Below are 23,630 nucleotides of genomic sequence, written 5' to 3'. Positions count from 1 at the left end.
GCTCTTATTCTCTATCTTGAATAAATAAAATCTTTAAAAAAATAAAATTTACATGTTTTACAGTTATAGTTTATTTGACAATTATATACATTCAACATTAGATGCTGAACAATATAGTGATGGTATTTAAATAAAATTTTGTTATCAGCATGACGCATAGTTTTTAAAAACATGCAGTTATAACAAGGGTTTACACTGAAAAGGGATAGTCTCCCATCCTACCCTTTCCCAATCCAACTGAACTCAAGCAATTTGTTTCTAGTTACTGCTCAAAGCCATGCCAACTACAGTTTATGATGTTTGGACTCTGACTTTCTTATACGTTGTTTTTTTTTTTCTTGAGTTCATAATTTCCTATTATAATTTGGACCACTTCGGGATCCCTGGGTGGCGCAGCGGTTTGGCGCCCGCCTTTGGCCCAGGGCGCGATCCTGGAGACCCGGGATCGAGTCCCACGTCTGGCTCCCGGTGCATGGAGCCTGCTTCTCCCTCTGCCTGTGTCTCTGCCTCTCTCTCTCTCTGTGACTATCATAAATAAATAAAAATTTAAAAATATATATATATAATTTGGACCACTTTCTTAGGTATGTTATTCAGTTGCTATGCTCAGATTTCCTTTTATTGGAATCAGATTAGTTTTACCATTTCTTATATTCCATGTCTTAACATGCTCTTTGATTTCACTTTCATACTGCTGAAATAGACCTACAAGGAACTTCATCAGAAAGTGTGTGACATAAGTTTTCTCGTTGCTTAGAGTTCCAAAAGCATCATTTGACTGATAGTTTGGATATAGGATTCTATGCTTTGAAGACATTGTTCCGTTGTCTTTTTAGCATGGAGTATGCTTGATGAGAAGTCTGATGCTATTTAAATGCTCCCACCTCCCCCACGTGATCTCTGTTTTGCCCTCTAAAAGCATTTAGGATTTTTATTTTTATGCTCAGTGTTTTGAAATTTAATAATTTAGTCTATATGGGTCTTTTTAGGTAAGTGGTGTAGTGGTTAAAAACCTGAATAAATTAGACTGCCTGCACTGAAGTCCTGGCTCTGCCTCTTTCTGTGTGACCTCAGACAACATACCTCTCCCCAGGCCTCACCTGAGGAGAGTACCATGTGTCTCTGAGGGTTGTTGTGAGAACTGACAGGACCCATTCGAGTGCTTAGCAGATAGTAAGTGCTCAGTAAACGTTAGTGATGATGGTTTAAAGCCTATTCAACCTTCAATGAGCTGCTAATTTGAAGATTCAGTTCTTTAGCTTCTTAGGAACTGTCCTCTTTCTTTGATAATGTTCTGCTTTCTTTTCCTCTCTGGAATGAAAATAAGCTATCAGATTTCCCACATTGATTTATCTTTTCTCTCATGTTTTCTCTTTTCAGTGTTCTAGGAAATTTCTTCAACTTTATGCCCCACATTTCTGCTGCTTGAATTAGAATATTTATTTTAAATTTCCGAGAGCTCTTCTTACTATTTGTTCCTTTCTCATGGTATTGGGTTTTTTTTTTTTTTACATGAATGCAATAAGTTTTCCTTTCCAATTTTTATTTTGAAAACCTAATACAGAAAGGTTGAAGAATCATACGGTAAACATCTATATAACTATATATATATGGTAACATCTAGAGGATATACCTCTATCGAGATTCAATAATTTAAAATTTTTTGGCACATTTGCTTTCTGTTTCTGTTTATATACATATTTGTCTATGTATGCATGTGTGTATGTAAGTTGCAGACACTATGACTGTTCCTAAATACTTCAACATTAGGGGCACCTGGTGGTTCAGTGAGTCAAGCTTCTGCCTTCCGCTCAGATGGTGATCCCAGGATCTTGGGATTAAGCCCTACATCAGGCTCCCTGCTCAACAGGGAGCCTACTTCTCTCTCTTCCTCTGCGCGTGCTCTCTCTCTCTCTCATACTCTCTCAAATAAGTAAATAAAAATCTTTAAAACCAAAAAAAAAAAAATCTTTAAAACCTACTTCAGCATGTAACTCGTAGGAATAATGACATTTTCTACATAATCACAATATTATCACAAAAATGCAAAATCCCGTATCACCTAAAACAGAGTCCATATTCACATTTCTTTGTTGTCTCAACTGTGTATTAAACCTACCAAGAAGACCCGGGATCGAATCCCACGTCGGGCTCCCGGTGCATGGAGCCTGCTTCTCCCTCTGCCTATGTCTCTGCCTCTCTCTCTCACTGTGACTATCATTAAATAAATAAATAAATAAATAAATAAATAAATAAAATAAACCTACCAAGATGTAAAATGTCTATACCCTTTTGCTCACTGATTCCATCACCATCATGTATACACACTCCCACATGTACAATTGGGGTATACACAAGAATATTCCCTGCAGCACTGCCTGTAAGAGCAGAGGCTGGGAAACAACCTAAATGTCTGTTAATATAGGATTGGGTTAAACACATTGAAATCAAACTATGGAATATCAAACAGCTGTTGTTGTTGTTTTTTTAAGAAATTTTATTTATTTATTTGTGAGAGACACAGAGGCAGAGACACAGGCAGAGGGAGAAGCAGGCTCCCTGCAGGGAGCCTGACTGGGACTCCATCCTAGGACTCCAGGATCAGGCCCTGGGCTGAAGGCAGACGCTCAACCACTGAGCCTCCCAGACGTCCCTCAAACAGCTGTTTAATCACAGTGTTTAGAATTGAAGTGTTCTGGGGCACCTGGGTGGCTCAGTCAGTTAAGCAGCTGCCTTGCAGCTCAGGTCATGATCCCAGCCCACATTGGGCTCCTTGTTCAGCAGGGAGTCTGCTTCTCCCTTTTCCTCTGCAGCTCCCCCTGCTTGTGCTCTCTTCCCCTCTATCAAATAAATAAATAAAATCTTTTTAAAAATTTAAAACTGATGCATTCTAATATATACTAATAAAAATGAGTTAAAATTTTTAAAAGATTTTATTCATTTGAAAGAGAGTGAGAGAGAGAATGCAAGCAGGGAGAGGGAGACAAAGACTCCCTGCTGAGCAGGGAGCCCCTTGCAGGGCTTGACCCCACAACTGTGAAATCATGGCCTGAACCAAAGGCAGACACTTAACCGACTTAGCCATCCACATGCCCCCAATTGAGCTAAATTTGACTGGAAAACATTCTGAGTACTACATATGGTATATCAGCATTTGTGATGAAACAAAAAATTACAGATATTTGCAGACTATGAGGGACACAAGAGAGACTGGTAAAAAAAGTACTTGCCTTTGGAGAAGTGAATTGGGTGACTGAGTGGAAGGGAGGGCAGCTTCTCATCAAATACTCTTATTCATTTTTGACTTTTGTACAATGTCTATGTTAGTTACATAATAAAAAATAGTGCTTAACACGGATGAGCATTCAATCCCATGTAGCAGTGGTTCTCAACCAACGGTGATTTTGTCCCCCAGAGGACCCATAGCAATGTCTAAACACTTTTGGTTGTTACAACTGGAGATGAGGGCAGTGCTAATGGCATCTAGTGGATAGAAGCCAGGGATGCTGTTAACCAGCTCACAGTACATAAGTCAGCCCCACACAACAAAGAATGATCTGGCCCAAAATGTCAGTAGTGCTGAGGTTGAGAAACCCTGCTATACAGCAGTTCTTCTGGATTATAAGGTTTGAGAAGAGCTCAGCAAGACTAAAGGAATAAACAAAAAGTCAGGTACATATGCCTAAGCGTTCAAATCATTTTGACTTTAAGATAATTCATATTTCTAGCTGTGAATGAGGATGGTTGGATTAGTCCAGTATGCTCCTATCTGCATAATTTATTCCACATTGGTACAGTATCAAGCTTCTGTAACGTTAGTTCATGTTAATTTGTTGTAAATGTAATAGTCACTAGAAGAATGAGATCAGAATAAAGTATGTGATTTCTAGGGCTCTGATGTGTGGATATACTTGCACATGTATGTATAGCACATGTGTAGGAATATGCATTGCAGTACCGTTTGTAATGGAAAATATTGGAAACAACCTAAATCATAGGGGATTGGTAAAGTAACTCATAGTATACCCATACAATGGAATACTGTGCAGCCATTAAATAATAGTTTTAATGATCTCCAAGATATATCAAGTTTATTTTCAAAAGATTTATTTATTTATTTATTTATTAGAGCACAAGTTGGGGGGGGAGGGGCAGAAGGAGAGAATCTCAAGCCGACTCCCCACCAAGCTTGGAGCCTGACTTAGGGCTCTATCCAAGGAGCCTGAAATCATGACCTAAGCCCAAATCAAGAGCAAGACACTTAACCGACTGAATCACCAAGGTGCCCCGAGATATATCAAGTTTAAAGAGCAAGTTAGAGGGGGCGCCTGAGTGGCTCAGTCAGTTAAGCCTCAGACTCTTTTTTTTAAAGATTTTATTTATTCATGAGAGACACACACACAGAGAGGCAGAGACACAGGCAGAGAGAGAAGCAGGCTCCACACAGGGAGCCCGACATGGGACCCGAGCCCGGGACTCCAGGATCACACCCTGTGCCGAAGGTGGCACTAAACCACTGAACCACCCAGGGATCCCCTTAAATGTGAATTTTTAATAAATTTTTAAGTTAGCTAATTTAGATGAAAAGCAAATTGCTTTCATGTATTTTCAGAAAGAATTTTAACTACTTCATTCTAGCTGAACAAATAATGTACATATACACTCTCAGAAATCCAAGTTTTATCTCTCTATATAAACTTTTGAGGTGGGAACAAAACTTTTCCAACACCCTGATTCTAAGGCGATGGCTTAGTGCTGTTGGTATACTGCTGGCCACAGCTATTTTGTGTCGAGGGTACTAGCTACTTTGCTTCTCCTATGTTTGGCAGGTTTTACTGATGGGAAGCTGATCTAAGGATAAAACAGTACTTACCCAAGTTGGGATTTTGCCTTAAGCACCAAGCAAATCAGATTTTTTTTATTTTCAAATCAGATTTTAAAAATAAAATTCAACTTACATCCCATTTTTGATGTTATACAATGCCTCACTACTGGCACACATTATAAACATGAGGCTTTTACTTTTAATGATTCTGTATCAGGCAATTTATTTATACTCTAATAAAAATAAAGTTAAGACTATAGTCATTCAGGATGCCTGGGTGGCTCCGCGGTTGGGTGTCTGCCTTCGGCTCAGCATGTGATCCTGGGGTCCTGGGATCAAGTCCCACATGGGGCTCCCTGCATGGAGCCTGCTTCTCCCTCTGCCTGTGTCTCTGCCTCTCTCTCTCTCTCTCTCTGTATGTCTCTCATGAATAAATAAATAAAATCTTAAAAAAAAAAAAAACTATAGTAAGCAATTTATCATCACTGGGTTTTTTTCCTGTTTGGACTTCAACATCTTCAGAACCTTGTAACAAATCACAACAGATATATACCTCATTTTATACAAGATACATTTCATAATGGTGTGTAAACTCATTTTTATAAACTAATTTATTATTTAACATTATTTATAAATGTTTATGCTAACTTTTTAAAAAAAGATTTTATTTATTCATGAGACACAGAGAGGCAGAGACACAAGCAGTGGGAGAAGCAGGCAGCCCACAGGGAGCCTGATGCGAGACTTGATCCCTGGACTCTGGAATCATGACCTAAGTCAAAGGCAGGTGTTCAACTACTGAGCCACCCAGGTACTGCCCCCAATTGTGCTAACTTCTAAATTACCTTCAACTAATATGTGATGCCAAACATTTAGGCTTTAGGCTATATCTAGTTTCCTTTCTCTCTTTATCCATCCACCCCCTCTCCAAAAAATAGTTAATAGGGGAGTTTATTTAAAACAAATCTATACTAGGAACATTTCCTGTTTGGAGAAATCACACAGGAAAAACAAGATTACTAGGAAGAGCTTAAAGAGGAGTGTTTTAAAGGTGCCAGATATAAAATCTTAGAAGCAAAAAATGGGAGGAATAATAATAAAAGCCTAAAAGCCATTTGTGACAACATGAATGGACATAGAGGATATTATGTGATGTGAAAACCTAAAGGTTTTTAACAAGACCTAAAAGTTTATCCTAAGTATTTAAGAATCATATCATCACACATTAGCATATCACAACTAAGCATTTATTATACTGTTAAGAAGGGAAGCAACTGCAGTGGTATTTCAGAAGCTATATATTTTTTTTTAAATGTAATTTATGCTCATAGACTCTAAACAGTATTTTAAAATATACAATCTCTCCAAAAGAAAATATTCAACTAAGGATAAGATAGATAACTTTTAATGTAAGTAAATGTTACAAGATTTTAAAATTAAAGTCATCATTAGATTTTCCACAACACAATGTACAGAAATTTGCAAACTTCCTGTACAGAGCAGAATAATCTTTATTCTTGAGCAAGGCGTTCAATAACACGTCGGTAATCTTCCACAAGTTCCTGAAAGCTTTCTTCCAGCTGTTCATGTTGCATGCTTATTTCTATTTGGTTCATCTGGTTTGTCAGTTCTTCTGGTCTGAGACATTTTCTCATTTTAGCAAGATCTCTCTGCTTTTTCTAAGAAACACAATTATTGGTTAGATTAAGAAAAAAGATACATTTCTTTATATTCTTTGAATTTTAAATCTCCTCCCACTGTTAGAAATAACAGTAGGAATATGCCCAAATTTGTCCCACACAATTTTTGCCTTAAAGAAGCCTAGATATGTTAACCATGGACTTACAAACCCTATAAGTGGAGTGAACTAGAAGACTTGGAATTTGTATCAACAGCCCCCTCTCCAAAGTATAATAAAGAACCAGTACAGATACTCAAACATTTCTTTAATATATATTTATTATATATTATATAATTTATCTTTAAAATTTATTGTATATTATTATGTAATATATATATTTTTTAAAGATGTTATTTACTCATGAAAGACACACAGAGAGAGAGGCAGAGACATAGGCAGAGGGAGAAGCAGGCTCCCCATGGGGAGCCTGATGTCAGACTTGATCCTGGGACCCCAGGATCATGCCCTGAGCCAAAGGCGATGCTCAACCACTGAGCCACCCAGGTGCCCCTTTTTAATAAATATATTAACCGAAGATGGAAAAACTGAGATTAAGTGCTATTCTTCAATTCACTATTCAATCATTAATTCACTGCATTAGTTTTGATCCAAACTGCCTTTTCCCTGCCACTAAATTCATCTCTGTTTCCTTACCCAGTGATGTATTTATGGACCACATATTAATTTTAAAATAAACTGAGGCATTTCATGGGTTGCCTGGGTGGCTCAGCAGTTGAGTGTCTGCCTTCCGCTCAGGGCATGATCCCGGCATCCAGGATTGAGTCCCACATCTGGCTCCCTGTGAGGAGCCTGCTTCTCCCTCTGCCTAGGTCTCTGCCTCTCTGTGTCTCTCATGAATAAGGGAATACAATCTTTCAAAAAAAACAAAAACTGAGGAGTTTCAGAAAAATAACCAAAAACTGTCCTCCTCTAAAAAGATAGTATTAACTAACACTTATTAAATTTCTACTATCCAGATATTCATTATCTTAGTAACTTCCTTCCTCCTCTGCCCCCACATTTTACTGAGAAAGAACCCACCATGCTGAGCCTGAAGGGAGCCAGTAACAACTTTTAAAAGAACATGTCTCAGAACGCTGTGTTAGTAATGCTGAGGATGGGACTGGAGGACCAAGTTGGCAGCTACTGCAAAAATTCAAGTGACATGATGAAAGCCTAGACTAAGTCAGTAGGAGCAGGGATGGAAGGGCAAGCACAGATTTAGGGAAGAAAATATTGGGTGATGTGGGAATGAAGAATGACTCCAATTCCTGGATAGGTGGCAACACTGCAATAATACAGGAAACTTTCATACACTTGGGTAAATTGTTCTAGATTAATATATCAATCTTCTTTTACTAGAATATATAATAAAGGCTAACTTTACATAAAGATCAGAAATCACATAGATTAACTCATGTAATCCTAACAACTCTATAAGATAGGTAGTCTAACTCCCAAAATTGATAGATGAAGAAAAAATAGGATTTGGGAATTGAGTAACTTGACACAGAGGTAATAAGATGAGAGGCTAGGACGTAAACTCTTAATCTGGTTGGAAATCTGTATTGTGTAGTTCCTGCCTTTCAAAAAAGAGTAAGAAAAAACGACTCTAAATCCATCCTAAAAACTAATAAATGTCCCTTAAAGAAAACCCCGATAATTTTGGAATACTAGGCAAATGTGTCATAATTACTACTTAAAGAGCTCAAAATAAAGCTCAATTAATAACCATACATTTTTATTTAATTTTTTTTTTAAAGTAAGCTCTACACCCAATGTGGGGCTGAAATTCATCACTCTGAGATCAAGAATTGCATGCTGTACCAACTGAGCCAGCCAGGTGCCATATAACCACATGTTTTTAAAACAAGGTGACAACAATGTTTGGAGATAAACCTTTCTGACACTACAAAAAAATTAGGTTGATCCTGGTCTAAGCTGGTGGAGCCATTAGTAAATAAGGTTGCTATTACTATAACCAGAAATTTAAAAACTTAACTTTAATATAAGATGCCTTTCTAAAGCAGTACTTCTCAAACTTCAGTGTGCACACAAATCACCTGGGGACCTTAATAAAATGCAGATTCTGACTCAGTAGGTATGGGGTGGGACGAGATTTTGCATTTCTAAAAATTAGCTCCAAAGTAATGTAAATCTTACTGACCTACTGATCACACTCTGAACATCAGTTCTAGAGAACTGATGAAAGTTCAAAAATTTTTTTTAAAGATTTTATTTATTTATTCATGAGAGACACACACAGAGAGAGAGAGAGAGAGAGGCAGAGACACAGGCAGAGGGAGAAGCAGGCTCCATGCAGGGAGCCCCATGTGGGACTCGATCCCTGGTCTCCAGGATCTCCTTGTTCACACCTTGGTGTGATCACTCCAGGATCACACCAGCGCCAGCGCTGAAGGCGGCGCTGAGCCACCCGGGCTGCCCGAAAGTTCAAATTTATTGTTCCTAAGACCCACCAGGACAGTGTATTCCTTACTCTTCAGTCACATGCATGATAAATGCTTTGTTTCTGCTGTAAAAGTTATTTCTTATGCCAACAGGCATGACTGCACTAAGAGCATTTAACTTAAGAAAGCAGTTCAGCAACTAAAGGATAATTTATCAGCATATTACTGTGGCATGTGATAGGAATAGAAGCTATTTTTCTAAATGGCTAACCAGTTATAACGTTTATTAAATAATCTAACACCATTACCTGAAGATACCTCCAATCATATTAAATTCTTAGATATTCTAGACTATCAGATTTTGTTGCAAATAACCGATAGAACGAATCCTGTGCCAGTAACATACTATTTTAAATTATTATGCTTTTTTTTAAAAAAAGATTTTACTTACATATTCATGAGACACACACACACACACACACACACACACACACACACAGAGGGGGGTGGTGGCAGAGACATAGGCAGAGGGCATGGAGCCCTGACACAGGACTCGATCCCAGGACTCCAGGATCATGCCCTGGGCCGAAGACAGGCGCTAAACTGCTGAGCCACCCAAGGATCCCCTATTACGGTTTTTTTTTTTAAAGATTTTATTCATTATTCATGAGAGACCCAGAGAGAGGCAGAGACAAAGACAGAGGGAGAAGCAGGCTCCCTGTGGGGAGCCTGATGTGGGACTAGATCCCAGGACCCTAGGATCATGACCTGAGCCAAAGGCAGGCAGACATTCAATTGCTGAGCCACCCAGGTGTGCCTATTATGCTGTCTTTAAATCTGAAAGCTTACATTCCCAATTTATCTCCTTCTCCACCTTCAATTTCTTCATTGGATGTCAGAACTAATCACTATTGTAATTTTTTTTGGCACAAAGGAAAATCTATGAATTAGCAGTGCCTGGTTGGCTCAGTCAGTTAAACATCTGACTTCAGCTCAAGTCAGGATCCTAGGGTCCTGAGATGAAGCCCCTTTTTGGGCTCTGGGCTCAGCAGTGGGGAAGGGGTCTGCTTGTTCCTCTTCCTCCTTTTGTCCTTCCCCCTGCTTGTGCTCTCTCAAATAAATAAAATCTTAAAAAATAAAAAATCTATGAATTAATTTAAGAGCTCTAAAATACCTAGGAATAAGGGTGCTTGGGTGGCTCAGCTGGTCAAGAGGCTGCCTTGGGCTTAGGTCATGATCCCAAGGTCCTGGGATAGAACTCAGTGTCAGGTTCCTTGCTCAGCTGGGAGTCTGCTTTTCCCCTACCTCTTGACACTACCCGCCCCCCCATGCTCAGTGCTCTCAAGCTTGCTTGCTCTCCCTAATAAATAAAGTCTTTAAAATAATAAAATACACAGGAATAAAAATACCTATAAATAGCTTTATGGAAAAAAACTATATAAGCTCCTCATGAACATATAAGGTATGATTTGATTTTTTTATTTGATTTTTAAAATAACTAATTTGAGGTTATTTACTTTACTGACCTTTAATGTTCTTTAAGCTGTATATATTCAACTGTATTTATATTACAAATAAATCTTTTAAACAATGTATTAAAAAAAACACTTTAAAAAAAGAAAGAAAAGGAAGAAAAGGGAAGGGAAGGAAGGGAAGGAAGGAAGGACTCCTTAAGACTAGAATAGTATTCTATAAGCTTTAGAATAATTTTTCCCCCCAAAACCAAAAACTTAATTCCTTCATAGATTAGGGCAGTTCATAATTTTTAATTAATGAAGACAAATTAAAGATGGCATTATTTTAAACTTATTTATGTTAACATAAATGCTTGAATATGAGTTTATTACTTCCATAAAATAATCCTTTCTTCTTGCCTGGCTTTAACATGTTCCTAGAGAGTTTACCAATATAATCTCAAAAATGCCACCACCTCTGAGGGCTCCTTAATTTCCTTTGGGTGAACGAGCTGTCACTTTTGTGAAGTACAGAGATATGGTTCTTTTGTAAGAATTTTAAAATAATAATAGTGTGGAAGCATATTAATTCCAAAGACTTGTCAAAAGATATCTTTTAAAACATGCACCACTGTATTTATTGTACTTCTTTCTGTTCAGTTCCTAACTATGGAGGCACTTCCATTTTATGGAAGGGAAATCTAATACCCAGGTGTTAATGAGTTGTTAACAGTTACACAATTTCTAAAAAAAAAAAAAAACCCTCAAAACTGAGTTTCCAGATTCCAAATGCAGGGATATTAACAATTGTTCTAAACTTTATATTTGTAAACCAATTAAAAATTAAAATATTCCCATGAAACAATATAAAAGCTTTAATGCTAAAACCAAGCAGCTATACCAATTTTTCTTTTTTTAGCCAAATCGTTCAAATTTATCTTTTTTTTTTTTGAACACCTGAAACTTACTTCTGTATTAGGGATGGAATTTCTTTTTGTGCTTAAAAAAAAGACTGTACTTAATATAGGTTATTTCCCCCCTTTTGGTACTGATACAAATGGATTATCAGTGTTTAAAAACTTTTAAAGGTAAGGTACACGTACTTCTAATAGCTACTTAAATAATTTCTTAGTGGAAGAGTGTGTTTAGGTTGGCAGGTAACCTTGATTCCTCAAATAAAGGCAGCACAGAATTTGCTATCAAACTATTTCACACCTCAAGTAATAACAGTGACAATCAAAATTATAATTTCTTTTCATAAAATGTGAAAGTAAACATATAAATTTTATACTCCAAACTCTCCCCTTTAGGCATACATTTTGAAGACCTAAAAAAATTCTAAATCATACTCATTAAGCAATTTTTCTTTATTTTTAAATATAACTTTGCATCTAAGAATGCTGTAATAACTCAACAAAGTACATAGTATCAGACTGGAACAACAAATTGAAAAAAATCATCTGCATCCATTCAACAAGGAAATCATAAGCACTCCTCCCATGCCTACTGGACACTTAACTCATTTCTAGACTTTCTTAAAGTTTGTGGTAGATTTCCTACCCTAAACATTGGGACTATCAACCTAAAGTAGGGGATGGATAACCCTCAAGTTTTCTTGTTTTTCTCAGTGGGATAGAATATTGGATAACTGAACTTATTTAAATGCATGTTACTATAAATACAGTTCAAACAAGCACTGAAGAATTTATGATCTGTGTATGGACTTTAGTGCAAGGATGGTGATACTCAGCTGTAAATTAAGAAACTAAAGAGTAATAACCAGTTTTCAGTTATGTTTCAGATAGATGAACTTGTTTACAGGTGAGGATATTAATATAAAATAAATCAAATCATTACCATTCTTTAAGAGTAAAAAATACTTGCTCTTATGAACTAGAGAAATTCCTATTTGGCATGAGTTTACGACTGCTTACACTTAGAATTCATCATCTCTCATGTGCTACATCTGCCTACATAAAACATCAAATAATTATCAGAGATGCATAATTCAATAAATTATTTTACTTCACTAAAAGTTTTCATACGGGCATACCTCATTTTATTTTATTTTTTTAAAGATTTTATTTATTTATTCATGAGAAACACAGAAAGAGAGAGAGAGAGGCAGAGACAAAGGCACAGGGAGAAGCAGGCTCCATGCAAGGAGCCTGATGCAGACCGATCGCAGGACTCCAGGACCACGCCCCGGGGCAAAGACAGGTGCTAAACTCCTGAGCCACCCAGGGATCCCCACATACCTCATTTTAATATGAGCATACCTCATTTTATTATGCTTCAGATATTGTTGGTTTTTGTTTTTGTTTTTTTACAAATTGATGGTTTGTGGCAATCCTGTGTCAAGCCAAGTCTATTGGCACCATTTTTCCAGCACTTTTGTTCACTTCATGTCTGTCTCATTTTGGTAATTCTTGCAATATTTCAAACTTTTTCATTACTATTATATTTGTGGTGGTGATCTATGATCAGTGATCTTTGATGTTACTATTGTAATTGTTTTGGGGCACAAAATGAATCATAGATGATGATGAACTTAATGTGTGTGTTCTGATTGTACCCCGACCAGGTGTTCCCCATCTCCTTTAGCGTTCCCTATTCCTTGAGACACAACAATATTAAAATTAGGCCAACATTAAAAAAAAAATAGGCCAAAAAAAAAAATAGGCCAATATTGAAATAAACTCTACAATGGTCTCTAAGTGTTCAAATGAAAGGAAGAATTATGCATCTCACACTTTAAATCAAAGCTAGAAATGATTAAGCTCAGTGAGAAGGTATATCAAACGCTGAGATAAGGGCAGCCTGGGTGGCTCAGCGGTTTAGCACTGCCTTCAGCCCAAGGCCTGGAGACCCCGGATGGAGTCCCACATCAGGATCCCTGCATGGAGCCTGCTTCTCCCTCTGCCTGGGTCTCTGCCCTCTCCCTCCCTCTCTCTCTCTCCTCTCATGAATAAATAAATAAAAATCTTAAAAAAAAAAAAAAAAACCTGAGATAAGCCAAAAAGTAGGCAATGTTGTGAATGCAAAGTTCTTGAAGGATATTCAAAGTGTTACTCCACTGAACACACAAACAATAAGGAAGCAAAACAGCCTTATTGCAGATATGGACAAAGTTTTAGTGGTCCAGATAGAAGATCAAACCAGCCACAACATTCCCATAAGCCAAAGCCTAATCCAGAGCAAGGTCCTAACAAGGTCCTAACTTTCTTAAATTCTCTGAAGGCTGAGAGAGGTAAGAAAGCTGCAGAAGAAAAGTTTGAAGCTAGCAGAGGCTGGTTCATGAGGTTTAAAGAGGTCATCTCCATATCATAAAAGTGCAAGGTGAAACAGCAAGTGTTGATCCAGAAGCTGCAAGTTATCCAGGTCTAGCTAAGATAATTAATTAAAGTGGCTACACTAACCAACAGCTTTTCAATGTAGACAAAATAGCCGCCTTCTTTTTTATAAGTTTATTCATTTAAGTAATCTCTACACCCAAAGTGGGGCTCAAACCCATAACCCTGAGATTGAGTCACATCTTCTTCTTTTCTTTTTAAGATTTTATTTATTTGAGAGAGAATGAGTGATGGGGAGGTTTAGAGGTTCAAGGGGGAGTGAGAGAGAGAAAGAGACAGAGAGAGAGAGAAAGCAGACTCCCTGCTGAGCAGGAAACCCGATGCGGGACTGGATCCCATGACTCAGATCATGACCTGAGCCAAAGGCAGATGCTTAACTGAGACACCCAGGTACCCTGAGTCACATGCTCTTCTGACTGAGCCAGCCAGGCACTCCAAAACATTCTTCTATTGGAGAAAATGCCTTCTAGGACTTCCATGACTAGAAGAGAGATGCTTGGCTTCGAAGCTTCAAAAGACAGGTTGAGTCCCTTGTTAGCAGCTAATGCAGCTGGTGACTAAATTGAAGCCAATGCTCACTGACCATTCCAAATATCCTAGGCCCTTAGGCTGGTTTTACTCTGCCTATGCTCTAAGGGAACAATAAAACCTAGATGACAGCACATCTGTTTGCAAGTTTACAGAATATTTTAAGCCCACTGTTGAGACCTGCTGCTCAGAAAAAAGGATTCCTTTTAAAAAAATCACTGCTCCCTGGCAACGAACTTGGCTACCCAAAAGCTCTAATAGAGATATGCAACAAGATTGATGTTGTTTTCATGTCTGCTAACACAATATCCATTTTGTAGCCCATGAATTGAGGAGAAATTTTGACCTTCCAGTCTTAACTATTTAAGAAGCACATTTCACAAGTATATTACACATCTATCACTGCCATAGATGGTGATTCCTCTGATAGACCCAGGCAGAGTAAATTGAAAACCTTTGGAAAGAATTCACCATTCTAGATGTCATTAAGAACACTTGTGATCATGGGAAGAGACAAAATATCAACCTTAACAAAGGGAATGTGGAAGAAGTTGACTCCAACCCCCATGGATAACTCTGAGGGGGGTTCAAGACCTCAGTGAAGGAAGTAACCACAGATGTGGTGAAAACAGCAAAAGAACTAGAATTAGAAGTAGAGCCAGAAGGCAGCCCTGGTGGCCCAGCAGTTAGCGCCGCCTTCAGCTCAGGGTGTGATCCTGGAGACCGCGGATCAAGTCCCGCGTCGGGCTCCCTCCATGGAGCCTGCTTCTCCCTCTGCCTGTGTCTCTGCCTCTCTCTCTCTCTCTCTCATGAATAAATAAATAAAATCTTTAAAAAAAAAAAGGAAAGTAGAGACTGAAGGTGTGACTGAATTGTTGCAATCTTATGATAAAATGTGAATAGATGAGTTGCTTCTTATGGAGGAACAAAGAGTGATTTCTTGAGATGGATACTACTCCTGATGACTGTTGAAATGACAACAAAGGATTTAGAATATTATATAAACTTAGTTGATAAAGCAACAGCAGGATTTGTGAGTATGACTCCCATTTTTGAAAAAAGTTCTACTGTAGATAAAATGTATCAGATAGCATAGCTTGCTATAGAGAAAGGAAGAGTCAACTGATGTGACAAACTTCACTGTCGTTTTATTTTAAGAAACTGCTACATCCAACCCCAACCTTTAGCAACCATCACCCTAATCATAGTCAGCAGCCATTCACATCAAGGTGAGCTACTTGATGCAAAAAATTATGACTCACTGAAAGCTCAGATAATGGTTGGTATATTTTAGCAATAAATATTTTTAAATTAAGGTATTAAGGTTTTTAAAAAAATATTTATTTATTCATGAGAGACAAACAGAAAGAGAGAGGCAGAGACACAAGCAGAGGGAGAAGCAGGCTCCCTGTGGGGAGCCCGACATGGGACCTGATCCTGGGACTCCAGGATCATGCTCTGAGCCAAACGCAGGCAGCAAACCGCTGAGCCACCCAGGTGTCCCAGATATTAAGTTTTTAAACATAATGCTATTGTACACTTAGCAGAATACAGTATAGTGTAAACATCACTTTTATATGCACTGGAAAACTAAAAAATTCATTTGATTTGCTTTATTGCAATACTCACTTTATTGCAGTGGTCTGGAACTGAACCTGCAATATTTCCAAGGTACGTCTGTACTCTGAAATGTTGCCATAATAACATCTAATTATACTATTCTATATGCCCCAATTTCAACATTAAGAAATTTTCTATCTGTCAAATTAATATTACTTTAAAACTCAAAACCTTTGGAAAGAACGATTTTTACCAATTTTCTGATGTTTCTGAAGTGGTAAATATCAAAGACTAAAATGCTACTTTGAACACTTTGGGGGAAGAGAAACCATTACAATGTATTACAACCTGTTATAGGTAGTCCATAAAACAGAAAATTTTGGGATTTGTCATTTATATTCCCAGCTATTGCACTGTATAAGCCTATAGGTAGAGTGTATATATGTAGCAACCACATGTCAGGTGCTCATTATTTATTGAACAAATTAATAAATATTTTCCCCACTCAGCTTACTGCACAGCTGCAACCATCGTATTAAATCCTCATTCACACAGGCTGTCATGGGCAATATCTACCTTAATAATGGCCAAATGATGATAAGGACAAACCTGATCTACCAGGAGAAATTTCTGAGTTAAAGGAAAATATGGGAGATGAGAAAATGGGTAGGGAGTAGAGGGTAGGAAGAAAGACTGTTAAAAAAATAAGTAAATACTATTATGCTGCAATTTCAGCTATGGTAAAGTATATAGGTTAAAAAGGCAACCAAGGGCAGCCTGGGTGGCTCAGCAGTTTAGCGCCTACCTTTGGCCTAGAATATGATCCTGGAGGCCCAGGATGGAGTCCCACGTCAGGCTCCTGCATGGAGCCTGCTGCTTTCTCTGCCTGTGTCTCTGTCTCTGTCTCTCTGTGTCTCTCATGAATAAATAAATAAAATCTTAAAAAAAAAAAAAAAAAAAAAGGCTGGGCAGCCCCAGTGGCCCAGTAGTTTAGCGCCGCCTTCAGCCCAGGATGTGATCCTGGAGACCCAGGATGGAGTCCCATGTCAGGCTCCCTGCATGGAGCCTGCTTGTCCCTCTGCCTGTGTCTCTGCCTCTCTCTCTGTCCCCTCCCTGTGTCTCTGCCTCTCTGTCATGAATAAATAAAATCTAAAAAAAAAAAAAAAAAAAAAAAAAAGGCAACCAAGGCCATATTTAGGAAGAAGGGAACAAATGTAAACACAATTTACATAACTAGGAAAGCAGAGACTTAGAAAAAACTAACAAGATAATTTATTCAGGAAGAGTCTGAGCATTCAGATTTTTCAATTAGCAATAATCATGCCTTGGATAAACCTCACAGTATCACAGTGGCTCAGATCCTGCCACTGCACAAAGCTGAGCATTCAGATTTTTAAAAGATGGCAAACAAACGAAGTAAAAATTAACCATGGGTAGATTATCTTTGGGATTAGTTTTTAAGTGAATGAAAACAATTTTATACCTTACGCTGGAAAATTATGATAGTAAGACTTCTTATAACTAACTGGAAGAATATTTTCACTTTTGTAAAAGTTAATTTAGGAAAATGATTTGGACTGTTCCATACACCAGCAATTGCTACACTTTCTTCTCCATTTTATTTTAAGGAAAACTTGGTATGGTTTACCCTGAGATTAAGTCAAACACTCTACAGAGCCAGCCAGGGGCCTCTCTTCTCCATTTTTTTTTTTAAATTTTATTTATGATAGTCACAGAGAGAGAGAGAGAGAGAGAGAGAGAGAGAGGCAGAGACACAGGCAGAGGGAGAAGCAGGCTCCATGCACCGGGAGCCCAACGTGGGACTCGATCCCGGGTCTCCAGGATCGCGCCCTGGGCCAAAGGCAGGTGCTAAACCGCTGCGCCACCCAGGGATCCCCTCTTCTCCATTTTTAAACAGTGATAAGAATATAATGTTTAAGACTCTGAAAAGTCCTACCTTATATGGGCTAATTAGTCTTCTTTTAATGTCCAGTCTATAGCTTCTGTATTGTTCAGCATCACTCATGTCAGTTACCAATAGTCGAAGGATTTCATAAACCCGTCTAGCATGTTGCTTAATGAAACAAAAGAAAAACATGAACACTTTTAATTAAAAATAGTGACATTTTCCCAAAAGAACACAGGATATATGGAGTATCTGCTACGGGCCAGAAATTGTGCTAGGTACCAGATGAAAAATAAAAGATAGTCTCTGCCCTTGAGGAGCTAGTAGCCTAATTCTTAACAAAAATGATTGAGGTATGGTCAATCTAATGATGGAAATATATATAGGGTATTATGGTAGCACAGCCTGGGAATGGCACAAATGTTAAAAGAGGATTCCTGGGGAAAGAAAACCTGAGCTAAACGTTAAAGGGAAGGGACCGTGCCAGTCTAGAAAGAGGGGTGAGCACTATGTGTGTACAAGTGCGCACAGCACAGTCATGCAAGACTGAGGCAGCCTGACACTGCTGGAGCACAAAATGAAAATTAGTGCATAGAAGTAAAGTGAGGACAGAGTAGAAACTAAGAGTCATATGCCTAACTGACTCAGCCACCCAGGTGCCCCTAGGTAACAGATTTTAAATGGGGTTGTGAACAAAGTGCACAAATATGAGTTTTACGAAAAGCATTCTCTCAGCTACATAGAAATGGTAGCAAAAAAAAGGGGGGCTGGTAGACCAATTAGGAAGCTGTGCTATTAAATAAGGTAAAAATGACGAAGGCATGAACTAAGAACCAGTAAGAATACTAAAGGAACAAGGATTCTAGGAATACAGAAGAGGAAGGATTTGGGTGTGGAGGAAGGTATGGAATGACAGTGAGTTTTCACAGCCTAGGAGAGATTTAGGAAGCAACAGAACATATAAATCTGAAGAAAATTCTAGTCTTAGAGTGAGGATTTAAGCAATATCGGTATGTAGTCTAGAGTTAAAACCACAATATTGATTAGGAAAGCCATAAATAGTGAAAACAAGAGGAGAGTTCAGAACCCTGTAGTACAGTGACAGTTAAAGGGCAGGGAAAAACAAAGAAGTAGTAGGAAAAGCAAGAAATTTTGCTATCACTGAAGCCAAAAGAAAAGCCCATAGTCTTTCTGTTTATGTTGTTTCACTGATATATTTATTGGGGGTAGAGGGCGATCAGGTATAAGGTAGATGGGAAAATGATGTTTGAACTTTCCAGAAGGGACCTCAACTGAGCCTGAAAAGAGGAGTTATATCTGGCAAGACAAAGATGGAGGAACAAGAGAAGGGGGTATCACAGGCAAAGAGTATAGTTAACATAAAGCGATATAACAAGAAGAAAGATGTAGCACAGTTGGGAAATAGCAAGAGGTTTAGTAATGCCAGAGCAAGAAGGAAAGTGGTAGAAAGTTGAGTCTACCAAGGTTGACAGGGTCCAAATTATGACGGGTTTGGTGTGCCACACTAAATTTTAATTCCTTTAAGAAAAAAAGCATAATTTTGAAAAACGTGTTCCTACTCTTTCTTTTAAAAGCCTAGCTGCTAAATAAATTCTCTAAAGGTTTAATACAGTCTAAACATACCGAATATTTCTAAACCATGTATTTATCTTAAAACCAGGAAGCCATTAAAGTGTTATAATACAGGAGAAGATGCAAAGTTTCAGTTCAAATTAAGCTGTTGTGGGACACCTGGGTGGCTCTGGAGGTTCAGCATCTGCCTTTGGCTCAGGGCATGATCCCTAGGTCCTGGAATCGAGTTCCGCATCAGGCTCCCTGTGAGGAGCCTGCTTCTCCCTCTGCCTATGTCTCTGCCTCTCTGTCTCTAATGGATAAAATAAATAAAATCTTTAAAAAAAAAATTTAAGTTGGTGAAGGTTAGTGGCCAGGAACCTTTTTTTTACTTTTTTAAAAAAAGATTCATTTATTTTGAGGGGGGGGGGGAAGAAGAGCATGCTCTGGAGCATGGGAGGGAGGGGCAGAGGAAGACGGAGAGAGAGAGAATCTTAAGTAGACTTCCCACGGGGAGCCTGATGAGGGGCTCAATCACACAACCCTGAGATCATGACCTGAGCTGAAATCAAGAGTCGGACACCCAACTGACTGAGCCACACAGGTGCCCCAGGACACTTGATATACAGTGTTGGGAATACAGGAGGAAAATCTACATTGAAGAATTAAATGAGACCACCCAGGTAAACAAGTAAAATAAAGACTGGATAAAGAACTTTGGGGAAGAATCATCTTTAGGGAACATACAGAAGAGTAAAAGCATCTCTAAAAAGATGACCACAGTGCTAAATGAAAAAATCAGGAACTGTGGTACCTTAGAGGCAAGGGACGAAAAAAAAAGAAAGAAAAAGAAGCAAGGGAGGAGAGGTTAACAGCATCATAAACCAGTCCTTATTATTCATCTCACATTCTTTTCTTTCTTTTTTTCTTTTCTTTTGAAAGCACACCCACGTGCAACTACAGGGAGGGGCAGAGGGAGAGACACCCAAGCAGACTCTAGCTGAGTGCCAACCCTGACATGAGACTTGATCCCAGGATCCTAAGATCATGACCTGAGCCAAAATGAAGAGTCAGATGCTCAACCAAATGAGCTACCAAGGAGGCCCTCACATACTTTCATAATCCAAATCCTATCCATTCTTCAAGACTTAGATCAAATGCAGCTCCGTACCATGAAAAACTCTGATTCCCTTACATACATAAATATAATAAACTAAATTCCTTCTTCTGAACTGCCAGATTATTTTTTCTGTACCTATTTTAGGATATTTACTACTTTAAAATTCAAATATATAGAAATATATATATATATATATACTTCACATGAATTAACTATTTTGCCATATCAAACATTTTCTTAAAAAGCAAAAATAAGATGATACCTTCCATTCTATTCTTGTTACACTTAATATAGCCATAAAATCAATCTTCCCATTCTATTAAATAGGAAATTAAACTGCCGTTAAGTCACAGAGCATAACCAGATCTTAACCAAGGCAACTTGGCTTCAGAGCCTGTACTCTCAACCACTGCCACTTCCCACACATGTATTCTTAATGTACTTGCAATGTTTAAGTTATGTACTTAAAAAAAGAGAGAGAGAAAGAAAACTTCAAAACTGTAACATTTTCCTTCTATAGAATAAAAATACCTTATTTATTTTGAACTTCTGTTGTGCCTCTATTGCCATGGCTTCACTGAATCCTTGCATCAACTTTTCCCGGGAAAAACAAGGCAAATCTTGACAAAGCTTCACAAGCACAAAGTCTCTTAATTTCACATAGCTTTTGGATGGATCTTCCGCTGAAGAAAAGGCAGAATAACATTTCCCTTATCCAACATAATTCATCATTTGCAATCTCAAAAAAATCCTAGGCTAGGAAAACAAATATTCTTAAAAGAATTATATAAGGCAAAAGTTATAATGAGAAGTTATTCCTTATCAATCAAACAACAGCATCTTTGCCAAAATAAATTGTAGGTGCAATCCTTTTGAAAAGACCTACAGCATTTGTGAAATTAGAGCCACTTTCTAATGTAAACTTTTTGACAGGTGTGATCTACCATGTGCATCTCAGTTTTATTTACAATTAAAGCAACTATATAAATGAGAGATTAAAGTTTGGATAATCAATTACTATTCTCTGATAGCTAAGCCTTCTAAAGCTCAATTTATAACTCCCTTACTTTAATCCAATAATCTTTATAGTCTGCTATACTTCTTTTACCTAATTAAAACAAAGCTCTTTGGGATCCCTGGGTGGCTCAACGGTTGAGTGCCGCCTTCAGCCCAGGGCATGATCCTGGAGACCCAGGATCGAGTCCCACGTCAGACTCCCTGCATGGAGCTTGCTTCTCCCTCTGCCTGTGTCTCTCCCCCCACCCCTGTGTCTCTCATGAATAAAAAAAATCTTTAAAAAAAGAATTTAGAAGCATATAATTTTAAAAAATTGTGCAAGCAAAGGTTCTTGTTTTTGTTTTAAGATTTTACTTATTTATTCATGAGAGACAGAGAGAGAGAGAGAGAGATAGGCAGAGACACAAGCAGAGGGAGAAGTAGGCTCCATGCAGGGAGCCTGATGTGGGACTCGATCCAGGGAATCCAGGATCATGCCCTGGGCCGAAGGTGGCACTCAACCGCTGAGCCACCGAGGCTGCCCTACAAATTTTTTTTTTTTTTTTTTTTTATTTTAAGATTTTATTTATTTATTCATGAGAGACACAGAGAAAGGGAGAGAGAGAGAGGCAGAGACACAGGCAGAGGCAGAAGCAGGCCCCACAGAGGGAGCCCGACGTGGGACTTGATCCGGGGTCTCCAAGATAACGCCCTGAGCTGAAGGCAGCGCTAAACCGCTGAGCCACGCAGGCTGCCCCAATTTTTTTTTCAAAGAATAAAATGACAATATGATTTTGATCCTTTCTTTAATGTATCTGAATCGCATGGATCTTCCTTTATGTTTGTCTCTTACATTAGACTATGTAGTGGACAAGGAAAACATCAAAACATGATGGAGAGAAAGAAGACTACACAGAGAAAATCAGCTTGAGTCTCAGTTCTATCATTCACAGATGTAGGACTATGAGCAAGTCACCTCACTTCTCTGAGCTCTTGCTTTATGATCAGTAGAAGGCTTGAAAGAATGCTAAATTCTGAGCTAGTTCATGGATAAGACAATACTGTTTACAATACCAATATTCTACAAATCATTCAATGCAATTCCTATAAAAACTCCAGCTGGCCTTTTTTGTTTCAGAAATTAAGTTTTTCCTAAAATTCACACAGATATGGAAGTAACCCAGAATAGCCAAAATAATCTTGAAAAAGAACAAAAGTTAGAAGACTCATATTTCCTGATTTCAAAAATTACTACAAAGCTACAGTAATCAAGACAGTATGGTACTGGAATAAGCACAGACATGTATATCAGTGGAACTGGATTGAGAGTTCAAAATAAACCCCTACATTTATGGTCAATTAATTTTTGAGAAGAGTGCCAAGACAAATCAATGAAGAAAAAAATGGTCTTTTAGTAAATGGTAGTTAGACAACTGGATCTCCATAAACAAAAGAATGACGATGGACCCCTTTCCTCACACCATACACAACAATTAATTCAAAATGGATCACAGACCTAAATATAAGTTTTTAAAACTATAAAATTCTTAAAAGATAGGAGTAAATCTCATGACCTTTGGTCAAGCAAAGGTTTCTTAGATACCAGAGCCAAAAGCACAAGTAACAAAAGAAAAAAAATTAAACTAGATATGTCAAAATTTAAAACTTTAAAATTTTTTAAAACTTTTATGCTCAAATGATACCATTAAGAAAATGAAAAGACAAGTTATAGAACGGGAGCAAACATTTGCAAGTCATACAAATGATAAATATAACCAGACTTTGTGCATAAAAAGTTTTACAATCCAGTAAGAAAAAGAGAACGCAATTAAAAAACAAGCAAAGGATCTAAACAGACTATTCTCAAGAAGATATACAAAGGGACAATATGCACACGAGAAGATGTTCAACATCATTAGCCACAAAAACAAAGCAAATCAAAACCACAATGAAACACCATTCCATGTTCACTAGGAATGACTAGAATAACAAAGTAACAAATATTGATGAGGGCGTGGAGAAAATGAAACCTCCATACTACTGGTGGATATGTAAAATTGGTACAGCCACTCTGGAAAATAGTCTGGTGGTTCCTCAAAAGGTGAAACATAGTTACCAGATTTTCCATCATTTCTACTTCTAGGTATGTACCCAAGATATAAGAAACATAGGTCCACACAAACACTTGTACACAAATATTCACTGTAGCACTATTCCTAAGAACCAA

General features: G+C 37.9%; 2 protein-coding genes across 4 annotated transcripts in view; one reads left to right on the top strand and one right to left on the bottom strand.

Annotated features, from left to right (window-relative positions):
* SLC25A12 (solute carrier family 25 member 12) overlaps window positions 1-23,630 on the top strand; it is a 300,020-nt gene that overhangs the window by 109,138 nt on the left and 167,252 nt on the right. The window lies entirely within an intron of this gene.
* Window positions 6,051-23,630, bottom strand: part of HAT1 (histone acetyltransferase 1) — a 62,767-nt gene continuing 45,187 nt past the window's right edge. The window contains exons 9-11 of the mRNA XM_025994039.2: window positions 20,939-21,090; window positions 17,767-17,883; window positions 6,051-6,504 (exon numbers count right to left, since the gene is read on the bottom strand). Of these exons, the coding sequence (XP_025849824.1) occupies window positions 6,337-6,504; window positions 17,767-17,883; window positions 20,939-21,090 (437 nt within the window). The 3' untranslated portion in view covers window positions 6,051-6,336. The remainder of the gene's footprint in view (window positions 6,505-17,766; window positions 17,884-20,938; window positions 21,091-23,630) is intronic.

The sequence above is a fragment of the Vulpes vulpes genome, chromosome 3 (genome assembly GCF_048418805.1).
Source record: "Vulpes vulpes isolate BD-2025 chromosome 3, VulVul3, whole genome shotgun sequence".
NCBI classification, from domain to species: domain Eukaryota; kingdom Metazoa; phylum Chordata; class Mammalia; order Carnivora; family Canidae; genus Vulpes; species Vulpes vulpes.
The sequence above is the reverse complement of the archived record's forward strand: the minus strand, read 5'-3'. Positions and strand labels throughout refer to the sequence as shown.